This window comes from Theobroma cacao, chromosome 3, assembly GCF_053813885.1.
Source record: "Theobroma cacao isolate CCN51 chromosome 3, ASM5381388v1, whole genome shotgun sequence".
Lineage (NCBI taxonomy): Eukaryota > Viridiplantae > Streptophyta > Magnoliopsida > Malvales > Malvaceae > Theobroma > Theobroma cacao.
In genome coordinates, this window is record NC_142641.1 from 36,645,009 (window position 1) to 36,672,234 (window position 27,226).

The 27,226-nt window shown below is 34.8% G+C and overlaps 3 protein-coding genes and 1 non-coding gene across 4 annotated transcripts; 2 read left to right on the forward strand and 2 right to left on the reverse strand.

Annotated features, from left to right (window-relative positions):
- Positions 1–5,080: 5,080 nt before the first annotated feature.
- LOC18605183 (uncharacterized) lies at positions 5,081–9,067 on the forward strand. The gene is made up of 14 exons (XM_007038042.3): positions 5,081–5,260; positions 5,359–5,461; positions 5,563–5,682; positions 5,784–5,881; positions 6,172–6,255; positions 6,444–6,577; positions 6,685–6,757; positions 6,837–6,882; positions 7,046–7,155; positions 7,257–7,364; positions 7,442–7,501; positions 7,605–7,666; positions 7,854–8,166; positions 8,803–9,067. Exons 1-14 carry the CDS (start codon positions 5,183–5,185, stop codon positions 8,998–9,000), a joined length of 1,587 nt encoding a protein of 528 aa, XP_007038104.3. The 5' UTR covers positions 5,081–5,182; the 3' UTR covers positions 9,001–9,067.
- Positions 9,068–9,479: 412 nt separating this feature from the next.
- LOC18605184 (mitochondrial phosphate carrier protein 3, mitochondrial) lies at positions 9,480–12,927 on the reverse strand. The gene is made up of 6 exons (XM_007038043.3): positions 12,439–12,927; positions 11,245–11,606; positions 11,114–11,157; positions 10,271–10,485; positions 10,029–10,153; positions 9,480–9,877 (listed from the first exon to the last, which is right to left on the reverse strand). The coding sequence occupies exons 1-6, from the start codon at positions 12,757–12,759 to the stop codon at positions 9,829–9,831; spliced, it is 1,116 nt and encodes a 371-aa protein (XP_007038105.2). The 5' UTR covers positions 12,760–12,927; the 3' UTR covers positions 9,480–9,828.
- A 4,419-nt stretch (positions 12,928–17,346) lies between these two features.
- On the reverse strand, positions 17,347–17,418 carry TRNAD-GUC (transfer RNA aspartic acid (anticodon GUC)). The gene has a single exon. It is a non-coding gene; the product is annotated as a tRNA-Asp (tRNA).
- Positions 17,419–19,573: 2,155 nt separating this feature from the next.
- LOC18605186 (coiled-coil protein) lies at positions 19,574–27,099 on the forward strand. Its single transcript, XM_007038046.3, has 17 exons — positions 19,574–20,117; positions 20,230–20,402; positions 21,399–21,474; positions 21,658–21,699; positions 21,791–21,853; positions 22,512–22,561; positions 22,637–22,664; positions 22,942–23,016; positions 23,094–23,204; positions 23,281–23,341; positions 23,857–23,973; positions 24,063–24,181; positions 24,503–24,572; positions 25,003–25,044; positions 25,216–25,256; positions 25,789–25,915; positions 26,745–27,099. The coding sequence occupies exons 1-17, from the start codon at positions 19,770–19,772 to the stop codon at positions 26,870–26,872; spliced, it is 1,671 nt and encodes a 556-aa protein (XP_007038108.3). The 5' UTR covers positions 19,574–19,769; the 3' UTR covers positions 26,873–27,099.
- Positions 27,100–27,226: the final 127 nt, after the last annotated feature.

Sequence of the window (27,226 nt, forward strand, 5' to 3'; positions counted from 1 at the left end):
ATCCATCTAACTGGCCATTTCTTTGCACCAATCTTTATGGTAGCGTAACGTTATAAGCTCCTCCAATGCATCATTCAATCATCTGAGCAAGATTGCTATAAAGGAGCAACTGATTAAGCACCAAAACTACGGTCAACACTATGATCGACCAAAAATCCATGTTCCATTTATTAATATTTGAGATTGTCTGGTTGGTAAAGAGCAGAAAAAAGGTTTTCATTGCCGACAGTATGTGTGTGTGTGTATATGTAACATAAGTAATAATTAATGAAAACTTATCTTCATGATTGATATATATATATATATATATATCTAGAATGGGGTTTGATCACGTTTTTCTCTTCTGAATTCTAAGGTTCAAATAATACAAGAGCCTCTCTTGTGGAAAAACATTTACATATAAACCAAGCTTTGAATTTCTTGAACAGGCGAAAACAATTCATGCATGCATAAAAATCCATTCCAGGAAGGCCTTATGAAGTCATTTATCAATTGGTACTTGAAAGTGACAAATCGGCTACGCGTGATGGCGGCATTGTCCTTTTTCAACGCCTTTGTGGGGCTTTAGAGGCTTTGTTAGCTTCCCTTCTCCCGGTAGTAATGACGTACTCACCTTATTAAACACAAACTATTGAGAGACGTATATTATTTGTTGATTGTTTGATTCACTAACAGATTTATATATATATATATATACATATATATATGTTGACAAAAATATACGTAAGCGGTTAACAAAAGAAAACAAGTTATTTAATTATGTATTCACATTTTACATGCAGAATATAGTTTTTTTAAAGAAGTCTACTTTGAACAACTAATTAGGTAAAAAAAACTGATTGTAACATGCATGCATGCTAACTTTCATATTGTTTTCTTTCCATCTGTCAAATTAAGTTATGCAAACAAAAATAATACATATACAGTCAACAAAAGAAAACTAATTATTTAATCATCCATTCACGTTTTATGAGCATAATATATATATTTTAAAAAATCTACTTCGCACAACTAATTAAGTAAGAAAACATGGCTGTAACATGCATGCATGCTAATTTCTATGCTGTCTTATTTTTATCTGTCGGTTTATGTATATTTATGAGACATTTTAAAAAATAACCCTCAAAATTAGATATTTTTAAAAATAATATTTTTTATAATTTTAACTATTTTTAATCAAATTTAAAAAAATTACCCTTAATGAAACCTTTTTATATTTAGTGTACATGATATTACACGTCACATATTAAACCTCTTTATTTTAAATGCACATGATGTTACATGCTATGCACATGATGTTACACACCATGTTGAAAAGTGTTATTATCACAAGTTATAGTTAAAAAAGGTTGTTGCATGCCATATTAAAAAAATTATTATTATTACACATCATGTCTAAAAACATATTACATATTATGGTTAAAAAAAGGTTATTACACGTCATGTTGAAAAAAAAATATTATTGTTACACGTCATGATGAAAAAATATTATTGTTAATTGCACGCCATATTAAAAAAAATTTATTATATTTTAATGCCTAAAATGTTGTTGGTACTTGCGAACTAAAATTTCCAATCCTTCAACTCTCTTCATTTCTTTTTGTTTTTTTTTTTTAATGATTTGCCACCAATTATTTCTAACATGTCTTCATAAATCAAAACATAATTTTCCTTATCTAAAACACCTATTTCAACTAAAAATAAAAAAAAAGACCTATTTCAACTAAAAATGAGAAAAAATTCCTTTGAAACTCTAGGTTTATAAATTTTAAATTCTTGAGTTTATAGGTATTTAGGTTGATTCAATTAAAAGCTATTTCAAACATCTGTGATCATTTCTACCATTTTAGTTTCATCCAAAATACCTAAAAATCAAATTTTCTAAATAACCACCCACCCAAAGCACATCAAAACTATCATTGAGCGTCTTGAAAGCACAGAAGAGAAAAATCGAGAGTACAGCAGACGGATGTTGAAGAGAGAAATCAATAAAATTAGAGAGAGTTGGATGGTGAGAGAGAGAAATCGGAAACAAAAACGAAAATTAAGAAAAATTGTGATTGATGGTTTAATTTATTTGAAATGATTTTAAAGATATTTTTATCAAATCATGACTAAAAATAATTAATTTTATTTTTATGGTTATTTTTTAAATCAAGTTATAAAGATGACCCTTTTCATAATTTTCTCGATATTTATTGGCATGAATATATGGTGTAGGTTTTCTTTGGTTCCTAGTCATTGCAATCTCATATTGTTTGCAAAAATGAATATATCTGTCTTATCATAGCAGTCTTTCCTAATTTAGTCAATTGCTAATTAATTTCACAGAGTAAATTGCAAAAGCAACACAGTCCATTGATTACACAATGAATTGCCTTAAATTACAAGGTTTTGTCGTCACGATGATCAGGCCATATAGCAGCTGCATTTTGTTAACGTGCCTGCTTCCCAACTATAACATTGGGTCATAAATCTGCACACAAAAGAACAAATCGCAAGTTGCTCTAAGTAGAATCTTACCCTGATAGCACCCTTCCCTGTACCATATATTTTTCCAGCAGAAAATGCTTCTAAAAAATTTTCCAGGGAAAGAAAGCAATGCTGCTTTAATGATTTGGGACGTCTAGCAACTTGATTCGATAACCATTTATATTGCTGCGATGCATTTTTTTTCCTGCAGAAAAAGATTTTCCAGGAAAAAAACAATGTTGCTTTTAATGACTTGGCACGTCTAGCAATTACATCAATGAAGGAGGAAGATTAAAAGCCTTCCGCACGGTCAAATTCAAACGTTCAGGACTGCTGCGATATACACAAACAAAATGACCACTATAGTGTGAACAAACAGAACGTTTCTGTCCGTCTTCGTCAAAACGCGTTTTCTGCAGAGATTTCACAAAAAATTTTTGGCATGTTCATATTTCTATCACTCATTAATGTGGACGGCTTTTTGGACCCCATCAAGGATTTAGCGTATCCTTTCCTTTGAAATACTTTGGCAGAGAAAAGAAAAATATACTGATTTTCTTGGACAATACAACCCTTAACTTATTATGGTCACATTTATGCATGCTTGCATGCATGAATGAGAAAGACGCTTACGTACAAAACCCCGATTAGGCAGTAATGGAATTTATCTTCGAATTTAGGTTAATTATCTGTACCAAAACAATTAGGTTTGTATTAATGACTTTACAATTAATATTCCAATACTTGTTTTTTTGTTTTTTGGAGGAAAAATCAAACCTGATTTCCTATTTCTTCTACTTTGTCATCTCTTATAGAAATGAATGCCACGAAACTGCCTTCATCACAGGGAAGGGACAAGGAAAAACTAAATATGGATGTTGATTGAAGTGAAGTTGGTAGATTGAATGGTCGACATCCTTGTACATCAGTAAAAACAAACAAGTTGTAAAAGCAGCCAATTTTGTATTGAAAAGACTTAATTAAATATTATCAATCAAAATCATAGGTGTATATACAGATACATTTGCTATCTAAACTTGGAATTTAATAACTTTCAAATACGAAAAGATTTGATGTTGCTCTACTTGTGAAGATTGGGTTCGCTGTTGTTTGTTGTCCTTTGCTGGCTTTGTTTTGCTGCCGTACATTCCACGAAATTGCGTGCAAATGCGTACAAAAAGCCCGTTTGAACAGGGATTAACATTGTCTCCCCGATCGATGTTTTGTCAAAAGAATCGCTGTCAAGCTAAATTACAGTTGCAATTAGTGGCGTCTTGTTATGTGAAAGCAACTTGGATTACGACATAACCTTCGAAATTAGTGTTTAGGTCTTCGAAAGTTGCACTGAAAAAGAACGTACAGAATAGTGGTACCAAGGTTTCCTCCGTAGCATTGGCAGCTGTAAATACGAAAATGGCCAGCTATCGCTTACTTCTTATCCTTATCTCTTTCTACCTGCTAGTACATTTGCTTTTTCATACAATCAAAGGGAGCAAGTGGGCAAAGGGCAAACCGCCAAATTATGGGTATTATTGTTGTTTCTGCTTTTGTTTTTCTTGGCTTAGGCTTATTACTTGAAGTAAGATTTATTGTTATTCTAGCTTAGTTTTACTAATGAGAAAACATTTAGAGTTTTATATGTAAATTAAGATTCTAAATTCAACTCTGTATGTATTTCTCTGTACTAAAGATGCATGTGTCGCTTGGATTGTCTTGTAAGGATTCTCATCGTCTTGTGTTCCCTAAACTCATCATTAATGAAAGCATGAAAATTTTCATCGTTCAAATAAGAAGCAAAGATAAAGCTGCTGCAAGCTGAGAGACACCAACAAAAGCAGCTAACTAGCCATTATAGACTGGTTTCATACCCAATTTTTACAAAGATCAGATCAATAATGGTAGACTGAATATATAGATACATGAGAAACAGAAGGTGAGCTTATTACAATCTGCTGAAAGATAGCTTCTGCCGGTTTTTCTTTCCCTGTATGCATGCTTTCTGAAATTGGGCTCCTTCCAAGTATAGTATATATAAAACAGTACTTCTAGGAGTCTGAGAAGTGTAGATGGGAAACACTTTCTTTTTCAGTGTGTTGATAGCCCAAATGAGCTGCAAGCAGAGAGAAATTAACAATCAGTGATGTAAAGGATAGCCCATCCATGTCCTAAAATGGACTCCCGCATTTAGTATCTTCTTATAGCCAAATGGGCAGGGGTGAAGATAACGGGCTCATACGGGCCTTGCCCCCCACCCAGGTATTTTCCTGGCCTCTAGGATTCTATAAATATACTTACATTTAGTATTCTTTCACTTGGTGATGATCATTTGTCTACCTTGTATCTTTTCCTACAGTCCAGCAGTCCTACTCCTTAGTTTGACTCTTTTTTCTTGATGGGCTTCAGACTGATGGTGGGCTTTAACGAAATGTCCAATACCAGTGCAAAGCAATGCGATCTGGATCATGTTATGGACCCAAACATAATTTACCCAAACTCTTATCTTCATTTATCCAATAAGAAAGAGAGGTAGCCCAATAGGAATATGGCCCACGTGGATGAATTCGTAAGCAAAGATTTTGGTTTTTCCTGCTAAGGCCTCTGAATCTTAAACCCTTTTCCGTCTTTCGTGAACCGTTGGCTAGGGTTTAAGGCTAACCTCATCATCGTCATCTTCATGATATGGTAAACCAAGCCCATCCCCTAACCATCCATGGCGGTTTCGGGGTTAAGCTTCGTTTGCAAGCCTCATTTCTCTCTTCGGCCTCCTCTCTTCCACTGCTTCCGCAAAGTAATTCTACTTTTTTCATTTATCTTTTATACATTTTTTCTAAATGGGGTAAGACTTAATTTATTTACTTGTAAAGTTTTTTAATCATTTCTTTGTAGATTCAGTTCAGTTCCGTTGCTGCAATTGAGACGCTTGATGAACCAGAAGTTTTTATCAAAGACAAAAGCAGTCAAGGCTCTGACTCTTCTCATAGAAATAATGGCATGTCAAAGTTTAGATTTTTTGGGTTTTTTCTTTTATTGAATCTAATATTTCTCCTTGGTGTTGTATTCTAAAAAGTTATTAAACTTTTGTTGTTGAAGTGAGTGAAGAGGACAGCAAATTGCCACAGTGGAAGAAGCTGAATTCTCAGGATCTTGGAATTAGCACTACAAATATTTCCAAGCCAACAAGGAAAGTTCTTAATGGGCTGAAAAGAAAAGGTATTGTGGTTATATATATTTCCATTGCAATATTTGAGGGAATGAAACTTGTTTTGTATAAATTTAGAAATCACAGCCTTTTCCTCTTGTTCTGCTTGTAGGGTATGAGGTTTACCTTGTAGGCGGATGTGTACGGGATCTTATTTTGAAGAGAACACCAAAAGACTTCGATGTAATAACCACAGCAGAACTTAGAGAGGTTGATGACTTCTTGCTAATAGCCATTTTTCTTCTTGTTTTTATTTTGTGGTTATTTTTATCTTATTGTTTGTTTATTAAAATTATTGTTTGCTCATTGCATTGAATAGTAGTTATTGTTGGACAATTGACATGCTAATAGCAAAAATTTAGGTTGATGCCCTGCAAAAAAAAAGTCCCGTTGTGGAGGCTTCTCTAATCTCTATTGTTAGTGCCATGCTTTACTGTTTGAGGAGTTTCCCAATTCCTTAGCTTTCAGACATGCTAAAATTATTTTTTCCAAATTTGCAGGTGGTGAGGGCATTTTCACAGTGTGAAATAGTTGGAAGACGGTTTCCTATATGCCATGTGCACATTGGTGATACAATAGTGGAGGTTTGTTCTTAGCTAGTTTGTTGTCTTTGACTCTTTTCCCTCCGGAAGCAATTTAAAATATTTTCCCCATCTTTATTATGCTTTTTATTTTTGTTTTTGTGATGCCTGTTCATGAAGGTTATCAATTTTAAATTTACTTTTCTCTTTTTATTGTTTTATTAGCATTTTAAATTCTCTTTACAATTTAGGTCTCAAGTTTTAGCACATCGGGACAGAAGCTTGGTAGGGGCCTGAACTACAAACTTGGAAGACCAGCTGGCTGTGATGAGAAGGATTTTATTCGTTGGAGAAATTGCTTGCAGCGGGACTTTACAATTAATGGGTTAGTTTTATAACATTTTGAACTTATGATTTATGGACTGCCACTTGTTCCTGTTTGTGTTTGCATGCCCTTAATCATTCATTTAAGACACCTCTCTGTTTCTACAGGTTAATGTTTGATCCATATGCAAGGATAATTTATGACTACATGGGAGGAATTGAAGATATTAGAAAAGCTAAAGTGTGCATTCTGGTTGTTCATTAGTTGCTTTAGAAATTAGAATTGATGTATATTGTCCTTTATCTTCTGTTTGATGTAGGTACGAACTGTGATTCCTGCAGGTACTTCTTTTCAAGAGGATTGTGGTGAGTTTTTGTTTGCAGTTTCCATCAATTGCTTTTCATCTTGTAATAGAACAGCTTTCATGCTATTGTCTGCTTGTACATCTAGAAGTAAGTACACACCATCTAATAACCCATCTTTTTGTGCTTACTGAGAAATTTGCTCCTTACTCCATACACTTTGCAGCTCGCATTCTACGTGCAATAAGAATTGCTGCTCGGTTAGGCTTTAGGTTTTCTAGGGAAACAGCTCATTTTATCAAAAGCCTGTCTTGCTCAATATTGAGACTGGATAAGGTATAAAGAAAGCTCCTTTTTACTGCTTCAAAGTTTTTCCAGTACTTACGTTGTATGAAAAATGTTGCTGGCGGATTTAATTCACTAATGGTAATGTTTAGTCAAGGATTCTGATGGAAATGAACTACATGCTAGCGTATGGTTCTGCAGAGGCTTCTTTGAGATTACTGTGGAAATTTGGACTCTTAGAAATACTTTTACCTATTCAGGTAGGGAACCAAAAAATGATTTTCCTTTCATGCTTGTCAGTTTGGTACTAATGTCTGGATACAACTTCATCTCACAGGCAGCATATTTTGTTAGCAATGGTTTACGGAGACGTGATAAGAGATCTAATATGCTCCTGGTAAATTTTGTCCTGTATTTTGTTATCTAGGGCCCCCAAAATGACCAGCAGCAATGTGATAACATGGAATCCATTATGTTAATCTCTGTTGTTTCCATTGCAGTCATTGTTTTCTAACCTGGACAGACTTCTGGCACCTGACAGACCATGCCATGGTAGTTTATGGTGAGTTTGTTATCGACAAGAAAATGCATATCTATTCTTTTAATATGCAATAACCATCAACATAATGCAATGCCAATATTCTGGATCATGGCCCCATTAGACAAAGTATGCAAAGTAAGATTTTTGTGTGTACATTTTTTAAGTCATTTATCCCTAAATGGTTAAAACATCCTCTTATTGCTAACAGGGTTGGAATATTAGCATTCCACAAAGCACTTTTTGACAAACCTAGAGATCCTCTGGTCGTTGCTGTATATAGCCTTGCAGTCCACAATGGTGGAGATATACTGGAAGCAGTAAATATTGCCACGAGGATCAACAAATCACATGATACTAGCTTTCGTGAACTATCAGAGCCACGAAATCTAGAGAATCAGACATTGATAAATGAGGTTATGGATCTTGCGGCATCTGTTAAAAGCACTTTGTGCAAGGTGACTGATGAGCATTTTGTCTCCCAGGCAATGTCAGCATACCCTCAAGCCCCATTTTCAGATCTGGTGAGCACTTTTCTTTATCCTTCCTTTCTATTTTCTGGTTTTTGAGAAGATATACTAAGATGCTTCCAACCAGGCATCAACAATCGATCAGAGCAAACACCTTTTCTCCCATTACATATAGTAGTAAACAATGTCTAGTTTACCATCTCTTGACCAATTTAAAGTTATTTAGGAGTAAGCAGGTGTCTTTCCACTGATAAATAAGTTAGGCAGCCCAGTGAAATTGACAGTTGAAGTTGGGAGAGAGAGGAGAGGACTGAGATTTGGAAGTGAAAATGTCAATGCCAATTGTTGAACCTTAAGCATCATGTCTTGGAACTTTCCCTTGTGGTAGGCAAGTAGAACAGCCCATGTGCAAAGACGGTGTATCTTAATCCAAATTGTTTGAATTAGCCATCTTCGGTTGAAGACCATGTTGCTGATTTTGACATCCTTTACCATTGGATAGAGGCTTGCTGCCAGTTAACAAGATTGCTGTGAATATTAAACCAAACATGGGAATGTGGCTCACATTCTCAATACCAGATGCTACCTAATAGTTGCACAACTGGTCATGATCTGTGTCGGAGTCTGCTTTCTCTCTGATTTACACCTAGAAGGCATGCCTGATTTTTGCCCATAATCTCACATGTGCAGGTATTTATACCATTGGCATTGTATTTGAAAGTTTGCAAGGTTTTTGAGTGTGTGAGAGAGGGTGCAGGGAAGGGATTTGTGGCAAAGCAAGGTAGCAGGATTGACTATGAGTTGTTAGCATTGGGTAGCCTAAGTGAACTACGACATACATTTGCAAGGGTTGTTTTTGATACTGTATACCCTCTTAACCGAACCTAAACTAAGATGTCGACATAAGTAGTTGTATGCCATATATAAGGAAATCTCAAATTGTTGAGTGGTAAAATGTGTCCCATTGGTTTCGTGTATGCCCTGCACAAGTACATGAAATAAGGTACTCGAAGAGCACGCATTTGTCACCATGGACTTGACGGCAATCATGAATGCTTGGAGTAGCCAGGGGAAGATTGGGGGGACAGCCTTTGCTTGTTTGGACTCGCACTTCCTGATATGAACGTTTGATTTAACAAGAGCTGTTGGAGTGGAGGCTGCGGCTTTGCTGGGTTACTTGGGTGCTTGATTCAAGGAAAGCAGCTTTCACTCAAGCTTTGATCATCGTAAGCTTCAGCCTTCCCATTGAAGGAATTCATGTCCCCAAGAATACCCTGTATGCTTTATATTCGAGTCTCCATTTCATCTCAGGTTACACGGGAGATTAACGGCTGTGAAAAACTAAAGAAAAAAAAAACTAGAAATGGTTAAGTATGAATCTCTTTTCCTTTTTATTCAATAAACAATATAACCTTTGTGAACATAAAGAAATTTAATGTGTTCCTGTACTTGTGGAAGCAAAGCTCCGCTCGTCATTCAGATACAAGTTTGAGTTGGTGGCCACAAAGAATAAAGACAAAATTCAACTGCGCCAGAAAAGAATTTACTACAAACAACCATGTCCGCAAAAGAATAACATACGGAGCCCACCAGCGACTAATGCTAATTTTGAGGACAGCAGCCTTATTCTTGCTCCCTCAATAAGGGGAATTCCCTTTTGCCTACAGAAATCTAAAATAAGGTTGCGTCGTGTTTGCCAATAAGAACTACAGTTTTTCATGCCTTTGCAACAGCAGGAATAGGAGCACCACCGCCGGTGGTTGGCCTGCAGAAAGAAACCAGATTCAGCTCATTTGATTGATTCGATATAGCACTAAATGAATGAATTTCTTGGATCTTAAAGTAACTAAGGACCATTATATATATATATATATATATATAAGAATCTAAGCAAATGCTGCAAGCAGAAAACTTACAGCCCAACAAAAACTTTAAAAGAATCATAGATCCCCCATTGTGCTCCAGTAAGGGTCCCAATCATTACAATACGAAGGGGAAGGCCGCGGGTGAAAAGACCCCACAATCCTATCTTCTTCACCGCCTGAAATAGAAACAAAAAAGGCAACAAAACGAAGCAGATGAATAAATGAAAAAGTGGGAGAGAAACTAACTAATATATCCATAGAATTCAAACAAAATACAAAAGATTTTTACTCACATCACCAACTGTCGCCCCCTTGGCATTGTTGAGAAAAGACACCAGGTTGTCAGCAGGATGTGATACAATGGCACAGAAAACACCAGCTATGTATCCACCAGCAAAGCTCACCCCAAGTTGCAAACTTTTACTGCACTGGTCTTTAGGGGTGGGGATGGAATACTTGTAGAGTAGCTCAACAATATTTTCAAAACATGCAAATTTCATCATTGTATCTGCAAAATATCACTTCAGTTCATCAGTACAAATTCAAAACTTCTCTCCTATGGAATTACACAAAGAAGATCAACAGAGCACACGTACACAAAAATGAAACACAACATAAGCAGCCACTAGTATATTTTTTTCTTCAGGTGCTTATGTCACACGTGCCCCAAAATATAAATAGAACTAGTATTAGAAAAGGGACAGCTGAAAGCAAATTTAAGTCTTGAGGCACGATGGCATTAATATAATTATATAAAAGTACTTGTCAAAATTAGGACTGTACTTTAGACAACAAATTACTGCAGTATGTACCTAGGTACAATTGCAAAAAGCCCTAAAACTGACCACCTGCTGATGCCTTTAAAGAAAACTGTACGTAGGAAGAACTTTTCAAGTTGGACATGCCAATTAAAGAGTCACACAAACACAATGGTTAACTAAAATATTATTCGTGAACAGGGTGAAATAAGGTATAAATTGCTAAATGCTTGACGCATTTATTCAGAGTTTAACGCAAAACACTGCTGCATCCAAATACAAAGGAAATTCAAACTTCATGGCAAACAAACATGTCAGTAACACTAGACCACATAAAGCATATATGAAACATGAAATGCAGGAAAATGTTTCGCTTACATGGAATCTGTCGTCCCCAGAGAGGAACAAGTCCTTTATACAACCTACAAACATGTAAGATCATAGTATCAACATTTCATACAAATATAAATCCACTACATAAACAAAGGTGTATAGTACAGATATCATACCCGCCAGCACCTTCAGCCTTCACGATCTTCGGAAACCCATCTGATAAACCTCGTGCAAATCCAGGCTGAGTTTGCACACGTACTTTGACTGCCTCCATGGGGCAGAGAGCAACATCAGCAATCAATTCAGCAGATGCTGAACCGGCAAGATAAATTAGGGTCTTATACTTTGTGGCAAACTCAGGCCCAGCAATGTCAGAATAGTACTTCTTGAAGAATTCATAGAAACCCATTTTACAAGCACCCTGAGCACTGTAACCAAGCAGGGTAGGCACCCAACCCTTAAATAAACCTTTAGCACCTTGCTCCTTTAGCAAAACTCCAAACCCAGATGAGATACCTTTGTATTTTGTTGGGTTAATCTGAGATTTCAACAGCATTTATATTAGCGTTCCCTTTTTGTCCAATAAGGAAACAAAAGATATACTATTTAAAAACAATTAAAAGATAAAATCAAAACAATCAAACCTCCTCATGACCTAGGTAACAATTGATGTCATCGTATCTAGAAAGGAATTTACACGTTTTACATGTTAGGTGACAAAAGTTGAAAATAGAAGCATTTTTGCATTGACTACAGGATTAAAACTATTGCCAGCCGTCTTGGAGAAAAAAAGACTAGTCTTACAAGCCACTCGAAACTTAAAAGGGACAATCAACCATATCGTCAATTTAAAAATAAATTTAAAGAAAAAATCGTTTCAAAGTCTAGAATCCCAAAAAATGTTGAATATTACTACTATAGTTGAAAAGCCAATACCATATTAATAGTGAAACGGGAAAAAAACCTTTTTTTATCCTGGAAAAGAGATTTGAATCTGGTCTTTGAGCAAAGATCATGCATCAGTCGAAACCGTAAAAACTTAATCAAGCCACCAACAACTGAAGTCTAGATACAAAGAACAAATCAAACAAATACATTTACAACAAAAAAAAAAGCATTAATTATTAAAAGAAAAAAGCCAAACGTTCTTTTAATTTTAATCAATCATTTCTTCGGAAGATCAAATCCAAAATTACAATAAACATCTTAAATTCCCTTACATAATATGAATTGTCGGAATAAACAGAGATTAAGTAAAGGCTCATAAGTTGAAAGGATCAAACGAAAACAAATCCAAATTAGCAAAAAAATAAAGAAACATACGGAGAAACAAAATACAGAAAATGATGAAATGAATGAAGAAAGAATACCTGCATGTTGCACTTGACAAGATCGAGAGGCGTGACGGCTGTGTGTGTAAGGCCGCAGCTCAATATCCCACCGGCAGTACACGCGGCGTAAAAAGCCGGTGAGAACATCTCGATCTTCTCCTTCGGCGCTGGTATCACAAACCTACTCGAAGGCGCCCCTGCATCACCGACCACGTTCGATGATGGTAATCGAGGCAGCATATGATGATGATTGGCGTTTGACAAAGCCGTGTCCAGACCGAAGACTCGTTTCGTTGAGGAAGGAGAGGAATAGAGGAAGCTAGGAAGGAGAGATTGGCGAGAATTATCAGAGATTGCCATTTTTTATTTTTTCTTCGGGTTACGATTTGTTGGTTCTCTCTCAAATGAGTGAAATGACTCTTGATTTTGAGAGAGCAGAGGAATACGAAGAAAATGGAAAGTTTGTGGTGCTTTTAGAATGCCAGAAATATGAAAAATCAGTCGAAATTGTCCGCGTTTTCGAAGGACTGTCCTTCCTTTGCGCGGCTTTTTATTCACCTTCGCCGCAAGACTTTGCCCCTCTGACTTTTGTTTCTTCACGAATTCGACCGTTGACCTCGAAAGAGTTAATACCCCACTTTTCAGCTTGTTTTATTCTTTCAAAACTTTAAACTATTTAAACAAATTTAACTAAATTCTTATATTTTTATTTTATTTAATAAGTATTTAAAATTTTATTTTGAATAAATAGATTTTTATAATTAATTAACTTAATCAAAATAGCATCTATTTTTTTACATTCACGATGTTAAAATGAAAAGCGAAAATATCATATGATCTTATTAATATTTTTTTGAAGTTATAAAGTAATTTCATTAAAAGATGAGGGAATTACCCTTCATTCGTAACATGCCAAGGAAACAGAATATTGGGAGAAATTACACAGCCCAATATCCCTTAGAGCTGAGAGACTCACAACATCCATAATCCCAGCATCAATAAAAAAAGATGAATAACAAAACCCCATAACAAAGACAAATCCTCCTCGGAGACCTCAATCCTGCAAACAAACAAAATAGATGTATACAAGAGAATAGCCCAAAATTTACAATATGTACATAAGTCTCCCAGCAACCAAGCAAAAACTCTTGAGAGTAGTCTAGGATTTAGGCGAAAAGAAACGAGACCTACAAAAACCCGATCAACCTAAACAACAAAAGACACCCCAAGGGAACTGATTATTCCCTTTGAGCATAAGAATCTTAAACGCTTAATAAATTCACCCTACTTCAACCATTCACTCAAATTGAATTCAATCACTTCATCTTTCATCCGTTTTCTTTTAGTTAGCCGAACTCCAACTTAACACAAATCTCCTTTGACAAGAGAAGAAAAAGGAACGCTTACATGAAGGTTTTCAAAATCTCATACTAGAGTTGCACACCTTCCTTTGCTAAGGTGTCAGCTCTCTGGTTTATCTCTCTCTTAACGTGTCTAATCTCCCAATCCTTCACCTCGACTTTCAATCTCTCCATTTATAGAATCAATTGCCTCATTCTCCATGAAGCTGAATTGGGATGCTTTGTCCACTTCACAGCAGTGCTTGAATTATTCTCAATTAGGAGTTTGCGATTCTTATTCCATCTTGAAGTAGAAAAAATCAAAAGTGCTTTCTTCACTGCCATCATCTCTACTAAGTTAGAATCAGCCTCTCCTAAAGCTTTGGAGAAGATAATTTTAGCCTCCCCACTACAAGCTCTCAAGATCCCACCAATTCCAGCAAGCTCCATACATCCTCTAATGGCGCCATCAATGCTAAACTTCATTTATTCCTGATTTGGCTTTTCTTATTTTATTCCTTTCCTTTATTGACTCTTCTTAGTCAACTGACTTTGAGTTGGGGTTGTGTCATATCAGTATGTTATGCTATATATTATTTATTATAATATGTAAATAGATCATGCTAGTATTGCATGACATAAATAAGAAGTGACATTTTAATTAACTATAATTAATCAATTGTTCGTATTTATTTAATTCAAAATAAAAATACAAAAATTTAATTGAACATAATAAAAAAATTTATTTGAATTTTTTTAATAATTTAAGAATTCTATTAAATATTATACATTTTTAATTCTTAAGAAAACTAGTGTTATACTGTGTTGTTTGTTTGACTTAATTTTCATTTAATTTTATTTTTATTTGTAATTTGTAATATCAAAATAATTCTATTTTAAGGAGTTCGTTTTAAAGAGGGTAAATTAAAAATAACAAAAAATGAATGGAGTACAGTCAGGGAGATGTCGGTTTAAAAGGTGATGATGTTTTATACGTAATAATTTGCAAAAGCATATGGCATTTTATAAATTGATAAAGTACGTAAGCAAATACGTAAACTATATATTCAGGGTCAAAAGGGCAATTGTCCCCATTGTAATTTTATAACTAATTAGGGTTGTCAAAAATAATGCTAAAAGTTTGTTGTGTATTACTTTTTTGCCCTCACCTTAATCGAAAAAGACAAAATAATGGATATTCTAACATACTAATGGCACATTTGGTTCGCGAAATAGACAGTAATAGAATAAAATAGTTATTACGTGAGAATAGAATATAATAAGTATTACGTAGTTTGGTATGATGAATGGAATAGAATAGGAATAATTATTATAACTTACAGTGTTTGGTTGGTAACAATAGCTTTGGAATAAAAAATGAATAGAAAATAAAAAGATAAAAATACCATTTATTGTATATAATTATTTATTTTTATTTTTATTTTTAAATATTAATAATTTATAATTAATTAAAATATTAATAATTAATAATTTAAATATCAATATTTTAATATTTAAATTATTAATATTGTAATTAATAATATTTTTATTTATAATTTAATATTATTTTGATTAAAATATTAATAATTTTTATTTTTATTTATACTCATTAAAATTTTAATATATTAATAATTTAATAAATAAAACATTAATAGTTTAAAATATTTAATATTTTAATATTTTAATCATATTAATATTAATAATGTTTAAATTATATATAAAATATTAATATTTTAAATTTTACAAATAATTTATTTTTTTTATTTTATTTTTTTCCTTTTTCTTTTTTTTTTCTTTTTCATGGCCAGTCGCTGGAAAGGCGACCGGTGTAACAAAATACCGATCTGGCGCACCATGTGGTCAGATCTGACCACTACGGTGCCAGATCGATGCTTCCTCGCTGTTGGATCTGGTCGAGAAGCACCAAATCTGGCTGGATCTCGGTTGAATGTTGTCGAAAAGAACTAAATCGACGCTTTTCAATTATATTTTGTCGCTGTCGTCGTTGTCGCAACAGTTGCCGGTGTTGAGTTCCAGTTAGAGAAAGAATGAGAGAGGAAAGAACGTGAGAAAAGAGAGAAAGAAAAGGAAAAATGGGAAAAAAAATATTTATAGGTTTAGGATTGTAATATTTTTAAGTTATAAGAGGTATTTTAGTCATTATATATTTAAAAACTATTCCATGTCTCATGGAATAGATATTACCGAGGGGGAAAAGGGAATAGATAAAGCTAACTTTTAACCTATTTGATAAAATTTTTATTTTTACAAAATTATTATTTCGTACCTCAATATTATACTAAACAAAAGTATAGGAAAGATAGGAAATAGAGGGGGAATAGTATAGCTATTTCCCATACCAAACGTGCAGCAAAGTGTAAGATAAAACATAATTGAATGAGTTAATCAAGTGTAACAATGATAGCATTGTATTCAGTTTTCTATATAATAAGGATTAAAACAATTAAATTGGTATAAGATTGATCACAAAAAAAAAAAGATGTAATTTAAATAACTACCCAGGAAAACCATGACAAGGTTGCTATTTATTGCGAACACCAACATAGCATGAAGGGCGTTTTAGTCTCTACACGACATTTTGGGATGGGAGTTCGGGACAAAGCTTTTCACCATACGGCAGGGAGATACCTGAGTGTTAGGTTGACGAGGCTTGCTATACGGTGGAGTGTTGAAAGGCGATAATAGGAAATTCCCCATATATCGTAAGCATGGACGTAATGGGTAGGCAGTGCACGGCCTGGCACAAGACTTCAGAAAAGAAAGCTCTTATCATTTTGGCAACTCATTGGTTGCATAAACGCCCACGGAACTTTCAACGGGGACCCTGACTCTTCCGCTTGTTGGCTCGGTCCATCCTTTGACCCAATCGACTTTCTAGCATTCAAAAGTTTTATTGAAAATTAATTAATTTTTTTATTGTAATTCTCAACCGTCGGCCCACTTAAACGAATCTCAAGTACATAAAAACAAATTATATATAAATAATTCAAGTTGTTACATGCTTGGCTTCGTTTTTCCTCTTTTTCCCGTGATACAATTGTCTGAATTTTCGTCACATCGTCACGCATAAATGAAGTTCAACTAACGTTTGAATATTCTTCTTGTAGGCTGCAGAAGTGAATTAGGTTGACATCATATATCTGGAAACGACTCGCACATGCAGCCTAGGTTTCGTCCTTGACCGTATTATCTATGTGAATTTGAAATCTCTTTGAAAACATATTTAGTTGCCAATTATATCAAATTCCTCTGACTTTTCAGGAAATTTACCTAAAAACTTTTGATTCCCTGCAAAATATGGCTAATCAAAACGCTGAAAAGAAAAGGAAGGGTCCAGGACTGGAGGTGTAAATTGCAATTGACAAAAGCTCAAGATATTTTGACGCTGAGACTGAAAATTGGCCGGTGGTGTCTAGGATTCTTGCTTGTACTGACTTGATTGATCATTTGGCTGCTTGTGGACCATCGCCATTGTCTTCGCTCACGGGCCATTGTCACAGGCAGTCTCACAGCCTATAGTTTTTTCCTTCATTATTAATTATCAGTTTATCACCCACTGTTCCGGAAACGAGACAAAATGGAAAACCGCCGTTGCCGGGGATCGAACCCGGGTCACCCGCGTGACAGGCGGGAATACTCACCACTATACTACAACGACAAGCTTGTGAGATGGTTTCCAACTTTATGTTTTGTATCACTAACTTCACCTGCTTATAGAAAATTTATTATATAATATATAATATTATTAAGTTATGATCTAAGGGCAAAATAATTAACAATACTAACGAGCTATGATTCTGCTGAATGGGGAAAATTTTTACATAAGTATTAAAGCTCCTTGATAATCCTGTTTTAAAAAAGTATATATACACACTGGCTTTGATAAATTTGGACCTTCGGTTTAAAGGGAAATTTCTAATTAAAATTCCTTTTCTTTGAGCTAAAATAAAAACTTTGAAATAGATTTTCAAATTGTTCTAAATGTGAGGCGGCAAATTCACATATTATAAAGTAACTAAAGCTTCATTTAATTGATATATTTGTTATTTGTTTTTTACATAAATGAACAGAAAAAATAAATAATAAATACTAAAAATATCAATTAAATAATTTAAATTTTAATAATCATATGTACCTTACTCAAAATACTCCGCAAGTACATAAAGCACACTCATGCATCTCAAGAAGCCATCTTACCTAAAATTATGGATCTAATAATAAACTATAATGTGACACTATACTCACTGTAATTTTATTATTTAACCAACCAAGAATATATACGTAAAAAGTTTTATACATATACATAGCATACATATTACACATGTACATATATATATACAATAACAAACTATATACACACATCATACGTAAACTTGATATGAAAAAGGATGGAGGTTTATAATAAGTATGATATTTAAAAAGTTTTTTAATTATTAAAAAAATTCAGATAAGTCTTTATATTTTTATTACGTTTAATTAAATTTTTATATTTTTATTTTAATTTAAACAAATTATTATATTTTTATTTTGAGTTAAATAATTTTTTATCAGTAATGATTGATTTAATTAAAATGTCACTTGTCATTTTATATTGCGTAACATTAATGTGACATAATGATGTATCATAATAAATTATTACGTGACATGTTAATGTGCTATCATGATATGATTATATCATATTTTTCACTCTCCATATAAAGCATCACATGATATAAAATAATAATATATATTTTGATTAACGATAATTAATTAACGTAAAATTTAATTTGATTAAAAATAAAAAATATAAAAACTTCAAATTTTTTATTTTTTAAAAATAATTCTTACGCTCTTTTTAATATTATACCGTTACAAAAGAGACACAAGTTTGCATAAAATTGTGTTTATAAGGAGAAACAGTGTCAAACCCATTAAAAAATAAGGTTTTTTTATATTTTGTTGAATTAGAGCAAATCCACTTGCTGCATGAATCAATTGATGTTCTACTTTTAGGGAGCGAGTGACGAGGGAGCTTGTCGTCATGTGCATGCTCTTAACTAAGCAATTAGCAACGGCAATTAATTATCTTGAGTAGGAAAGCAATGAGCATATGCTAATGTCTCCCCCAATCTTGCATTTTACTTCATGGACTGATGAATGCCGCAAGGAATAAGTGCCCCATCTTGTTTGCTATTACAGCCTGGGTTTGCTTCGTTTTTTGTCAATGCTGAGCTTGACATGTGCTTGATCCACAAATGTTGATGCCTTGGAATTAATGTGTTATTATAAGTACCAACGATCCGTGGGTGGCTGGAGTCTTTACTTGCATCAAATGTGAAATGACTTGGCACTGTTATTTGAACAAGCAACCTTATTCTTCACGTCCAAAAAATTGAAGAATCTAATTTTAAAGAATACTTTGCATAATTTCCTCAAAGAGAAAAAGATTACTTTAAAATTATTTTGAGGTGCAATATAGTCTCACGCATGAAGCAAGCACAAAAGATTTACAAATTTGGAGTACCTTTATATATTAGTACAGCATTTTCCTTGATAATCAATCACATGAGTGAAGAAACATCCGACGCGGCATGTAGGTAAGGTCGCTTCGTGGCCTAGGCGGACAATGACAAAATTATTGGTTCCAATTTTCACCGCCACCGCGCAGCCAAAACATTCTCTCTGTCCAAGATGCTTCGCCTTCGGGGCAGAAATCGTGGACCCCACGCCAACTCAATTTTAACACGTTGTCACTGGGTCCCGCTTTTTGCCCTTTCAATTCTCTCCCGCGAAACCCGCACGAATCCATAAAACGATGTCGTCTTGCTCAACCCTCTTCCTCTCCCTCTTGTCAACATTTTTTCAACCCCTTTCTCTCTCTGCTCCGTCTCTCTCAAGACGAGACCAAATCCTCCCCGATTCTCCCCCCAAAATCTAGCTTCCCTTCAAAAAAAAAAAAAAAAAAAAAAAGGAAAGAAAAGAAAAGAAAAGAAGGAAAATATATAAATAACAGTAAATATAAGTAGAGGCATGGATCGGAGGAGGACAGCGAGTCCGGTGTACGGCCGGCAGTGGAGTGGGGGATCGAGCAGCTCGGGCTCGTCGTCTCCGGCGCATCCTCAGTCGCGGTTGCATCCGGGTGCCGCCGGTGGTATGTCCACCATCAAGCGCACCCAAAACGTTGCCGCGAAAGCCGCCGCTCAACGGCTCGCTCAAGTCATGGCTTCGCAGACCCCCGACGACGACGAGGAAGACGACGATCTAGGGTTCCGGTTCGGCGGTCCTCCTGTACCTACTAGCTTCTCCAATAGCAGTTTAAATCACAGTACTTTGCCGGCGATCTCAGTCACTCGGCCTAATAGATCTCCCTCTCCTGCGGTAATGACTTTGAATTGTAGTGAATTAGAGAGGCTTTCCTTTTTGTGTTTTATTTGCCTGATTTTAGATTTGAATTTTTGATCTGATTTTTAGTTTTGGTAATTTTGATTAGTTAGGTCGGAATTTTGTAGAGCATGCGCCTTCGGTGCGGTCTACGTCAGCAGGGAGGCCGGCAATTTCGATGCGGTCAACGGCGCCAACTTTGATGCCGCCGAGTAGAACCTCAGTTCGGACACCAGTTACTATACCCCCGATTGATCCTCCAAATAGGAGCAGAGATAAAAGGTTAGCGTGCATGAGATTTTATTGCTTAGAAATATTCATAATTTATAGATGCTTAATTTAAAAGGTTAAGATTGTAGTTCATGTAAATATTCATGCATTTGAGTAAGCCTATACAGTTTTAACTGCAATTCCTTTTACCTTTTTTTTTCCCCAATTTTTTTAATCATGATGTCGTTTTCACTCTACTTTTAGCCAATTGCATAGCTGGTGTTCTACATAATATTGCTTAGTTATAAGAGAAAACAGGAGAATGGTGGTTTTTAACATGGTGGCATGGCATCTGAAGTGATAAGGAGAGAAAAAAGAAGATAGATGAGTCTTTGGATAGAATGAAACTTTAAATTATATTTAAGACTTAAGATAATAACTGAGGTGGTAAGATAGCAGCTGATTAAGAGATACTGAGGTTGCAAAGAGACCAAGTCAGCCAACTGCTTAATGTATTAGTACAGATGTTAAAATCGTATCAGTTCAAACCAGTTTTTTGCAGTTGCAATGTATTCGTTAATATTTGCAGCTACTATTTTCTCATTAAAAACATATTCCTCTCTTTATACACTTGCATTTATGTATCTTTGAACACTGCCACTAAGGCACTAATATATCTTCTACCACTGCAAAGATAGGTTTTCAATGCTATTATTGTGCTGGGTCAACCTATTAGGACATCTAAAATGCAGTTTTCGCTAGTAAATTCTTCATTTCTCCCTTAGGGGATTATCTGATAGACTTGTTTATCCGCATTTTTTTTACCTAAATTCTTCATTTGCTTTGAACTCTGAAACTAATTTAAAATGCCTTTTTCTTCACACTTGCACTTTAGGCATAGTCATCTTTGTGCTTTTGTCCTTTTCCATTGTGTGTGCTTTACTATTGGATTTACATGCCTGTTTCTGAAATTCTAATAATGTTGTATAATGAGAAGTTAAAAAAGTTCAACCCCTTATAAGATAATGGATTTTGAGCAGTTGAATTATATTCTGGAAAGTATTGCAGGTTTACAGCTGATGTAGGACAACTCAAAGCAAAAGACACTGGAGATCAGCGTGAAGCTTCTGCACTTCGTGATGAAGTAAGTCATTTCCATTTATCTATTTCTGTCTTGACATTTGACTCTTACATAAGCTGCATAATTTGAAATGTATTTATGCCTGTGAGGGTACACTAATCTTTTTATATGATTTGTTTAAACTTAAAAACTTAAAATCTAATTTTTGAAGCAGTTGGTTTGAAGCTAATGTATGCTATGTTGCAGCTTGATATGCTACAAGAAGAGAATGAGAATCTACTTGACAAGGTGCACTATTCCAGCCTAAAGAATTAAGGATTAGTTAGTACGGTTGTGTTATTTGTGACATGTAGAATTTATCCCTATGAATACTGTACAGCTTCGTTCTGCGGAAGAAAGACGTGAGGAAGGAGAAGCAAGAGCTAGGGAGCTTGAGAAACAGGTTGGTTAGTCTTCTTTTTTATTTTTTGGCTGCAAGATCTTCTCTGCCTGCTTGGTAGGGTGTGGATGGCTTACCCTATTTCAATCTGTAGCATCATCTGAGTTGTTTTGTCAAATGCTTGTAATCTATGAAGCATAGTTGTTGATCTGGGGCACTTATGTGATTTAAACACGATGACGTGAAATTTCCTAAATGCATATGGGTAATCCTTAAGATGTTTTTTTTGTTGAATTATCACATATCCTGCAGCTTCAACTTTGACTACTGATGCTTATACGTTTTGGTTAAACGGCTTACATTATGCATTTGGTGAAATTAGTCACATAATTTCGTTGCTGCAACTTTCAAGGTGTCTATTTACATTCTTGGTTCCTGATATTTAAACAGTAATGAATTATGTATGAGGAAGAATCTTTATAGTTGAGGTGTTCACTATTTGTGGGATATTGACATAAATCACTTCAATAGGCATTTACCTGAACAAGCATATTCAGGTAGTCATGTTAAGCCATTTTTATAACTTGTGAACATGTTGTAACATCGTTGATGTCTAATTGTATTCAGCATTTGAGTTGTGAATATGCCCTAAATGGCTAGATGTTTACTGTTTGTTCCTGCATTCATATGGTTGCTTACTCTTTAAGTTCTATGTTAACAGGTTGCTTCCTTAGGAGAAGGTGTATCTTTAGAAGCCAAATTATTAAGTAGGTAAGTCTGAGTATTTTGCATTTGCTAGTTGTGTTATTTAATGTCACTGTATGATTCTGTGTGGTTTTTCTGCAGGAAGGAAGCAGCTTTGCGTCAAAGAGAGGTAAACCGATTTTTATACTGGTTGAGTGTAGAGATAGGTTGGACCATATTTAGCTTACTTCTTTTATTTTCTTCAGGCTTATGAATTAAATAATTATGTGGCTACTTGACCTGTATTTCCTATTTTAGTTGTTTGCCTGGAACAACAGTATCAGTTATATCTTTTTGTGTCTCTTCTCTCTCTCTCTCTCTCTCTCCCCTCCATCCCAGCTGATCCAGAAGTGCTAATTTTAGTTCTTTGTTACTTTATTTAAACTGTAAAATATTATTACTTGCAGGCAGCGCTCAAGGCTGCAAAACAGACAAAGGATGGGAGGGAGGAGGAAATTGCAGCCCTTCGTTCAGAACTTGAGGTAAAGTGTGCCAATGGTGGTGGTACCACAGGAGTGTGTTGATGCAGATAGTAATTTTATGCCTTTCTTTTGAACAGAATTTGAAGGATGGGGCTGCAACAGCCGTGGAACAGCTCCATGAAGCAGAATCTGAAACAAAAGCTCTTCGCTCAATGACACAGAGAATGATTTTGACTCAGGAAGAGATGGTTTGTCCATTTATGTTCAAGTTACTTTTTTTGCTACATGCTTAAATTCTAACTGTACACTAATTCTACTTCGTAGGAGGAAGTTGTCCTGAAGAGATGTTGGCTTGCTCGTTACTGGGGGTTGGCTGTACAGCATGGTAATCAACTATTACAATCTTCTTTTGGAAGGAATTGATTTACATCTTAATTATATTAGATGAGATGCATGGCAAAGTGAGAACTTGATCACATATCTGTCATATACTGTGCCTCTGGTGTGAAAGTTCTGACCATCTCTAAGATTATGCAGTCTAGGATCTTTGTTGAAGGTATGACATGATCAGTTCTTAGTTCTTTTCAACCTAAGATATGAATTATTAATGGACCTATATTTGTTGTAGATTGTGGATTCCAACTTTGCTATTATCCTGTTTCTTATTTATGGATCTATGTTGGTAGTTCATCTTATCTTCTTCTTTCTATACTTTTGCCAGCCAGTATTGTGATCCTCATACTAATCATCAGCCTTTTCATTTCATTCCTTTGGTGGTGGAATTCTCATTTTGAACTCTTACAAAATTGATTTATCCTAATTGTTCTTAAAGCAGTCATCTTATCATTTATTTCCTGATATGATTTGCTTTTTTCCTGCAATTGCTACTGGGTTTTGCAGGCATATGCGCAGATATAGCAGTGTCAAAGCATGAATATTGGTCGGCACTAGCTCCTCTTCCATTTGAAGTTGTTGTTTCGGCAGGACAGAAGGCTAAAGAGGAGGCCTGGGATAGAGGCTAGTTCAATTTCTGACCATATCCCATTACTCCCTTTATTTTATTTTATTTTTTATGCTGACCTATTAAAATTGTAGCATTGGTACAGGTGGTGGTGATCCAGACCGGAGCAAACTTGTTCGGGATTTGAATGATCTGACAGGAGAAGGAAATATTGAGAGTATGCTTTCGGTTGAAATGGGCCTAAGGGAATTAGCATCTTTGAAGGTTGATTCTATTTTGGAAAAGGAAAAACTACATGTTTAATTTTTTTTTTCCTGATTCATTTGCATCTCATTTAGTATCTATGTTTTTTCCTGGATGTTTTGGATTCATTCTTCTTTATGAATTAATATATGCCACGTTATATAGTTTATTCCTTGCACATTAATATTAAAAATTTAGTATTAGTAATACCTTTTCCCCATCCTTTATGCATTTACATGAAGTACCTTTTTAGTTTTTATTATTACTTATGCATTTAATGTCACTTTTGTAAAGTACTGCTTTACACAGTTATTTTTATTTGACTCTCACTGCCATTTTCAGGTTGAAGATGCTGTTGTACATGCTTTGGGCAAGCACAGACGACTGAGTTTGCTTCATCAATCCGTCGCAGGTTTACTTTATCTATGTCACTTGCAAGTGTTTCTTTTTTATATGAGTAATCAATCTAGTTGGATGAACTTAATTTCTCACTATTTATGTTTTCCCCTTATTAATTCCTTGAGTATGCCAAAGTTTTCATTTCCTTGTTTAACATTCCTAGCTTTTGTTTCACTTTACCTTGCATTTTGGGTTGACGTTAATTAAAATGGAGTGAAATTAGTGACACTTCTCTTCACTTTCTTTTTCTGAAGAAACAGTGATCAATTCTCTTCATTTTTTTTTTCCTGAGGCCTAAGCTGTGATAATTTTTTTTTAAACTTCTTTGGGAGCAATTCTTTCCCTTCTACAATTACATCTATGAGAAATAAGGTCTATTCTGATATCGGCGAAATATTATGTTTGGGGATTTATCTTTTTTACTTCTTTTATTTGATTTTCAGATTCCAAATCACCGGGTGATCCCAAGTTGATAGATGCATTTGGTAAGACAGACACTCTTTATCTGTCATCATGCATTATCATATCTTAAGGCATGCTTTTATGTTGGTCTTAGGAAATGCTGGCCTCAGTTAAAGAAGATTCAGTGGTTTCTGTAAATCTTTTTGGTTTTTTGTAATAAAGTGTCTTTAAGTTGTTTTTGCCTTCAACTGCAGAACTAAGTGAAGAGGAGGGAGAAGATGTTCTTTTCAAAGAGGTTAGTTACTTTCTTCATACAAATACTTTGCATGCTGGTTGTCATGTCAACCTTCATTGTAAAATCTCTTTTCTCATTCTCTGATGATTTTTTAGTTATCTTAACCCCCTTGCCTTCTATTAGCTGTTATCAGATCATTGTTAATTTATATAGATCAAATTTAGGTTTGCTATTTCTTCTTTCTCTCTCTCTCTCTCTCTCTCTCACTCTCTCTTTCGTGGTAAGTTGGAGCTTATTCAGAGCCTCCCCTTTTTTTCATACCTCCGCATCTATTTCCTAAGGACAAACACATTGTTTGTTTTGGTAAGAGTTGAATGCACAAGATCATCATTTTTCCTTGTATGTTATTAACTTTATGCTGTGATAACCAGTTATATATTGATCTTGCAGATTGATTATCAATGAATTAGAAAGGCAATATTCTCAACATAAAAAATTGCCCATCAATTAACTGCATCTGGCCTTATCTTGCTGTAGAAAGCTTGTTTTTTGACAGAAATTCTTGTTTTTATAATTTGAAAAATTGTTTTAGGCTTGGTTAACATATTTATGGAGAAGAGCCAAAGTACATGGTGTGGAAGAGGATATCGCAGAAGAGCGGCTTCAGTTTTGGATCAGACGTAGTGGGCAGTCCCCTACTTCACACGATGCTGTGGATGGTAAGCCCAATGTTTTAATTTGGTTTTGTTTATCTTAGAAAACAGCATATGGTGGTGAACTTTAAGTAAAACTCAGACACTCCATTGGTTTTGTGATCAAAATTTCCTTCTACAGGCATAATCTGTTTCTTTTTTTAAAGTGATGTCAAACATAATTTTGTGTTTTGCTTCCCTTTTTTTTTTCTCGTTTTTGTTTTGTGAGAAGAAAAAAAAGAAGAGAGGGGGGGTGGGGGGAGCCAAACACTAAGGGGAAGCTAACTCATTGTTGATAAAACAAGAAGGTAAGCCAAACTCTGACAAAGTAGGAGCTACCCATCTGCTCATTACTCATTATTTAACTTTCTTATTAAGTTGTGACTCACTCTCATTGATGAATGCAATTGTATCTGGGGACAACTTCAGAAAAAGGCAAAAACCAGCACATGGTTTGGGTTAGATCTTAAAACATTATTTAAGCCTAGGTTGGACTGTATCTGTAAAGTTGCATCTCTAATTTCACAGCAAACTATTTGCATCTCATAGAAGAAGTTAAAAAACCTCTAATTATTCTTGTGAATCTCATAGTAGAAGTAACGAACCTCAAGTTATTTGTTGTATTGTAATTTGTGATGCTACCTTCCTCATTATCACATCCTCTCATCTTGGGCAATGCAAAATGAATTTGGTTCATAGAAAGAAATACATAGAAGTGAAACCATTACATACAGGGAGAGAAAAGAGTGATTGAGGAATGTTAAATGCACCGTTTTTTTTTTTTTTTCCAAAATTGAATGTGCCTTTGCCACTGATTGAAATTCATACTTTGCTTGCATCATGTGCTATCTGGCAGTCAATCGAGGTTTATTTGAGCTTCGTAAATTGGGGATTGAACAGCAGCTCTGGGAAGCATCTCGTAAAGAAATTGACCAGCCATCTGCTGCTTTGTTGTCTAACCACAAATATTTGGAGGACTCGTGATTTGTTTCTTCCTCACCTCATCTTCCCTTTTCTTTTTTGCTCACTTTATAAGTTTGCATCAATTTTTAAGTTTGTATATCTTTTGTTCAATTTTTTTTTCATATTAATTTTATTATAGCTTGCTTAAATTTCACATTTTTGCTTTCTTGTCTTTGGTGTAATTCAAGGACACGATACCTGGTGTAATCCTAGTTTGCGCTTCAAATGAAGATCCTCAGATTTTGCTACGTGATTTTCTAATCAACGACCAGTTCATTTCGATTGTAATTTGCTACAATGTGTGTTGGTGCCTGTGGCAATGTACATGTTTCAGCTGAGCTAAAGTGGGTATCTGTCCATGTAAAAGCAAAATTA

Bases quoted from the DNA above. Each gene is read 5' to 3' on its own strand.
- LOC18605183 (XM_007038042.3), top strand. From the start codon at position 5,183: ATGGCGGTTTCGGGGTTAAGCTTCGTTTGCAAGCCTCATTTCTCTCTT. The intron at 5,462-5,562 runs GCATGTCAAAGT...TTGTTGTTGAAG, and splicing joins CTCTTCTCATAGAAATAATG to TGAGTGAAGAGGACAGCAAA. The intron at 7,502-7,604 runs GTAAATTTTGTC...TTTCCATTGCAG, and splicing joins AGAGATCTAATATGCTCCTG to TCATTGTTTTCTAACCTGGA.
- LOC18605184 (XM_007038043.3), bottom strand. From the start codon at position 12,759: ATGGCAATCTCTGATAATTCTCGCCAATCTCTCCTTCCTAGCTTCCTC. The intron at 10,154-10,270 runs GTGAGTAAAAAT...TTTCTATTTCAG, and splicing joins AGGGGGCGACAGTTGGTGAT to GCGGTGAAGAAGATAGGATT. The intron at 9,878-10,028 runs GTAAGTTTTCTG...TTCTTTCTGCAG, and splicing joins TTTAAAGTTTTTGTTGGGCT to GCCAACCACCGGCGGTGGTG.
- LOC18605186 (XM_007038046.3), top strand. From the start codon at position 19,770: ATGGATCGGAGGAGGACAGCGAGTCCGGTGTACGGCCGGCAGTGGAGT. The intron at 22,562-22,636 runs GTAAGTCTGAGT...GTTTTTCTGCAG, and splicing joins GAAGCCAAATTATTAAGTAG to GAAGGAAGCAGCTTTGCGTC. The intron at 25,916-26,744 runs GTAAGCCCAATG...GCTATCTGGCAG, and splicing joins TTCACACGATGCTGTGGATG to TCAATCGAGGTTTATTTGAG.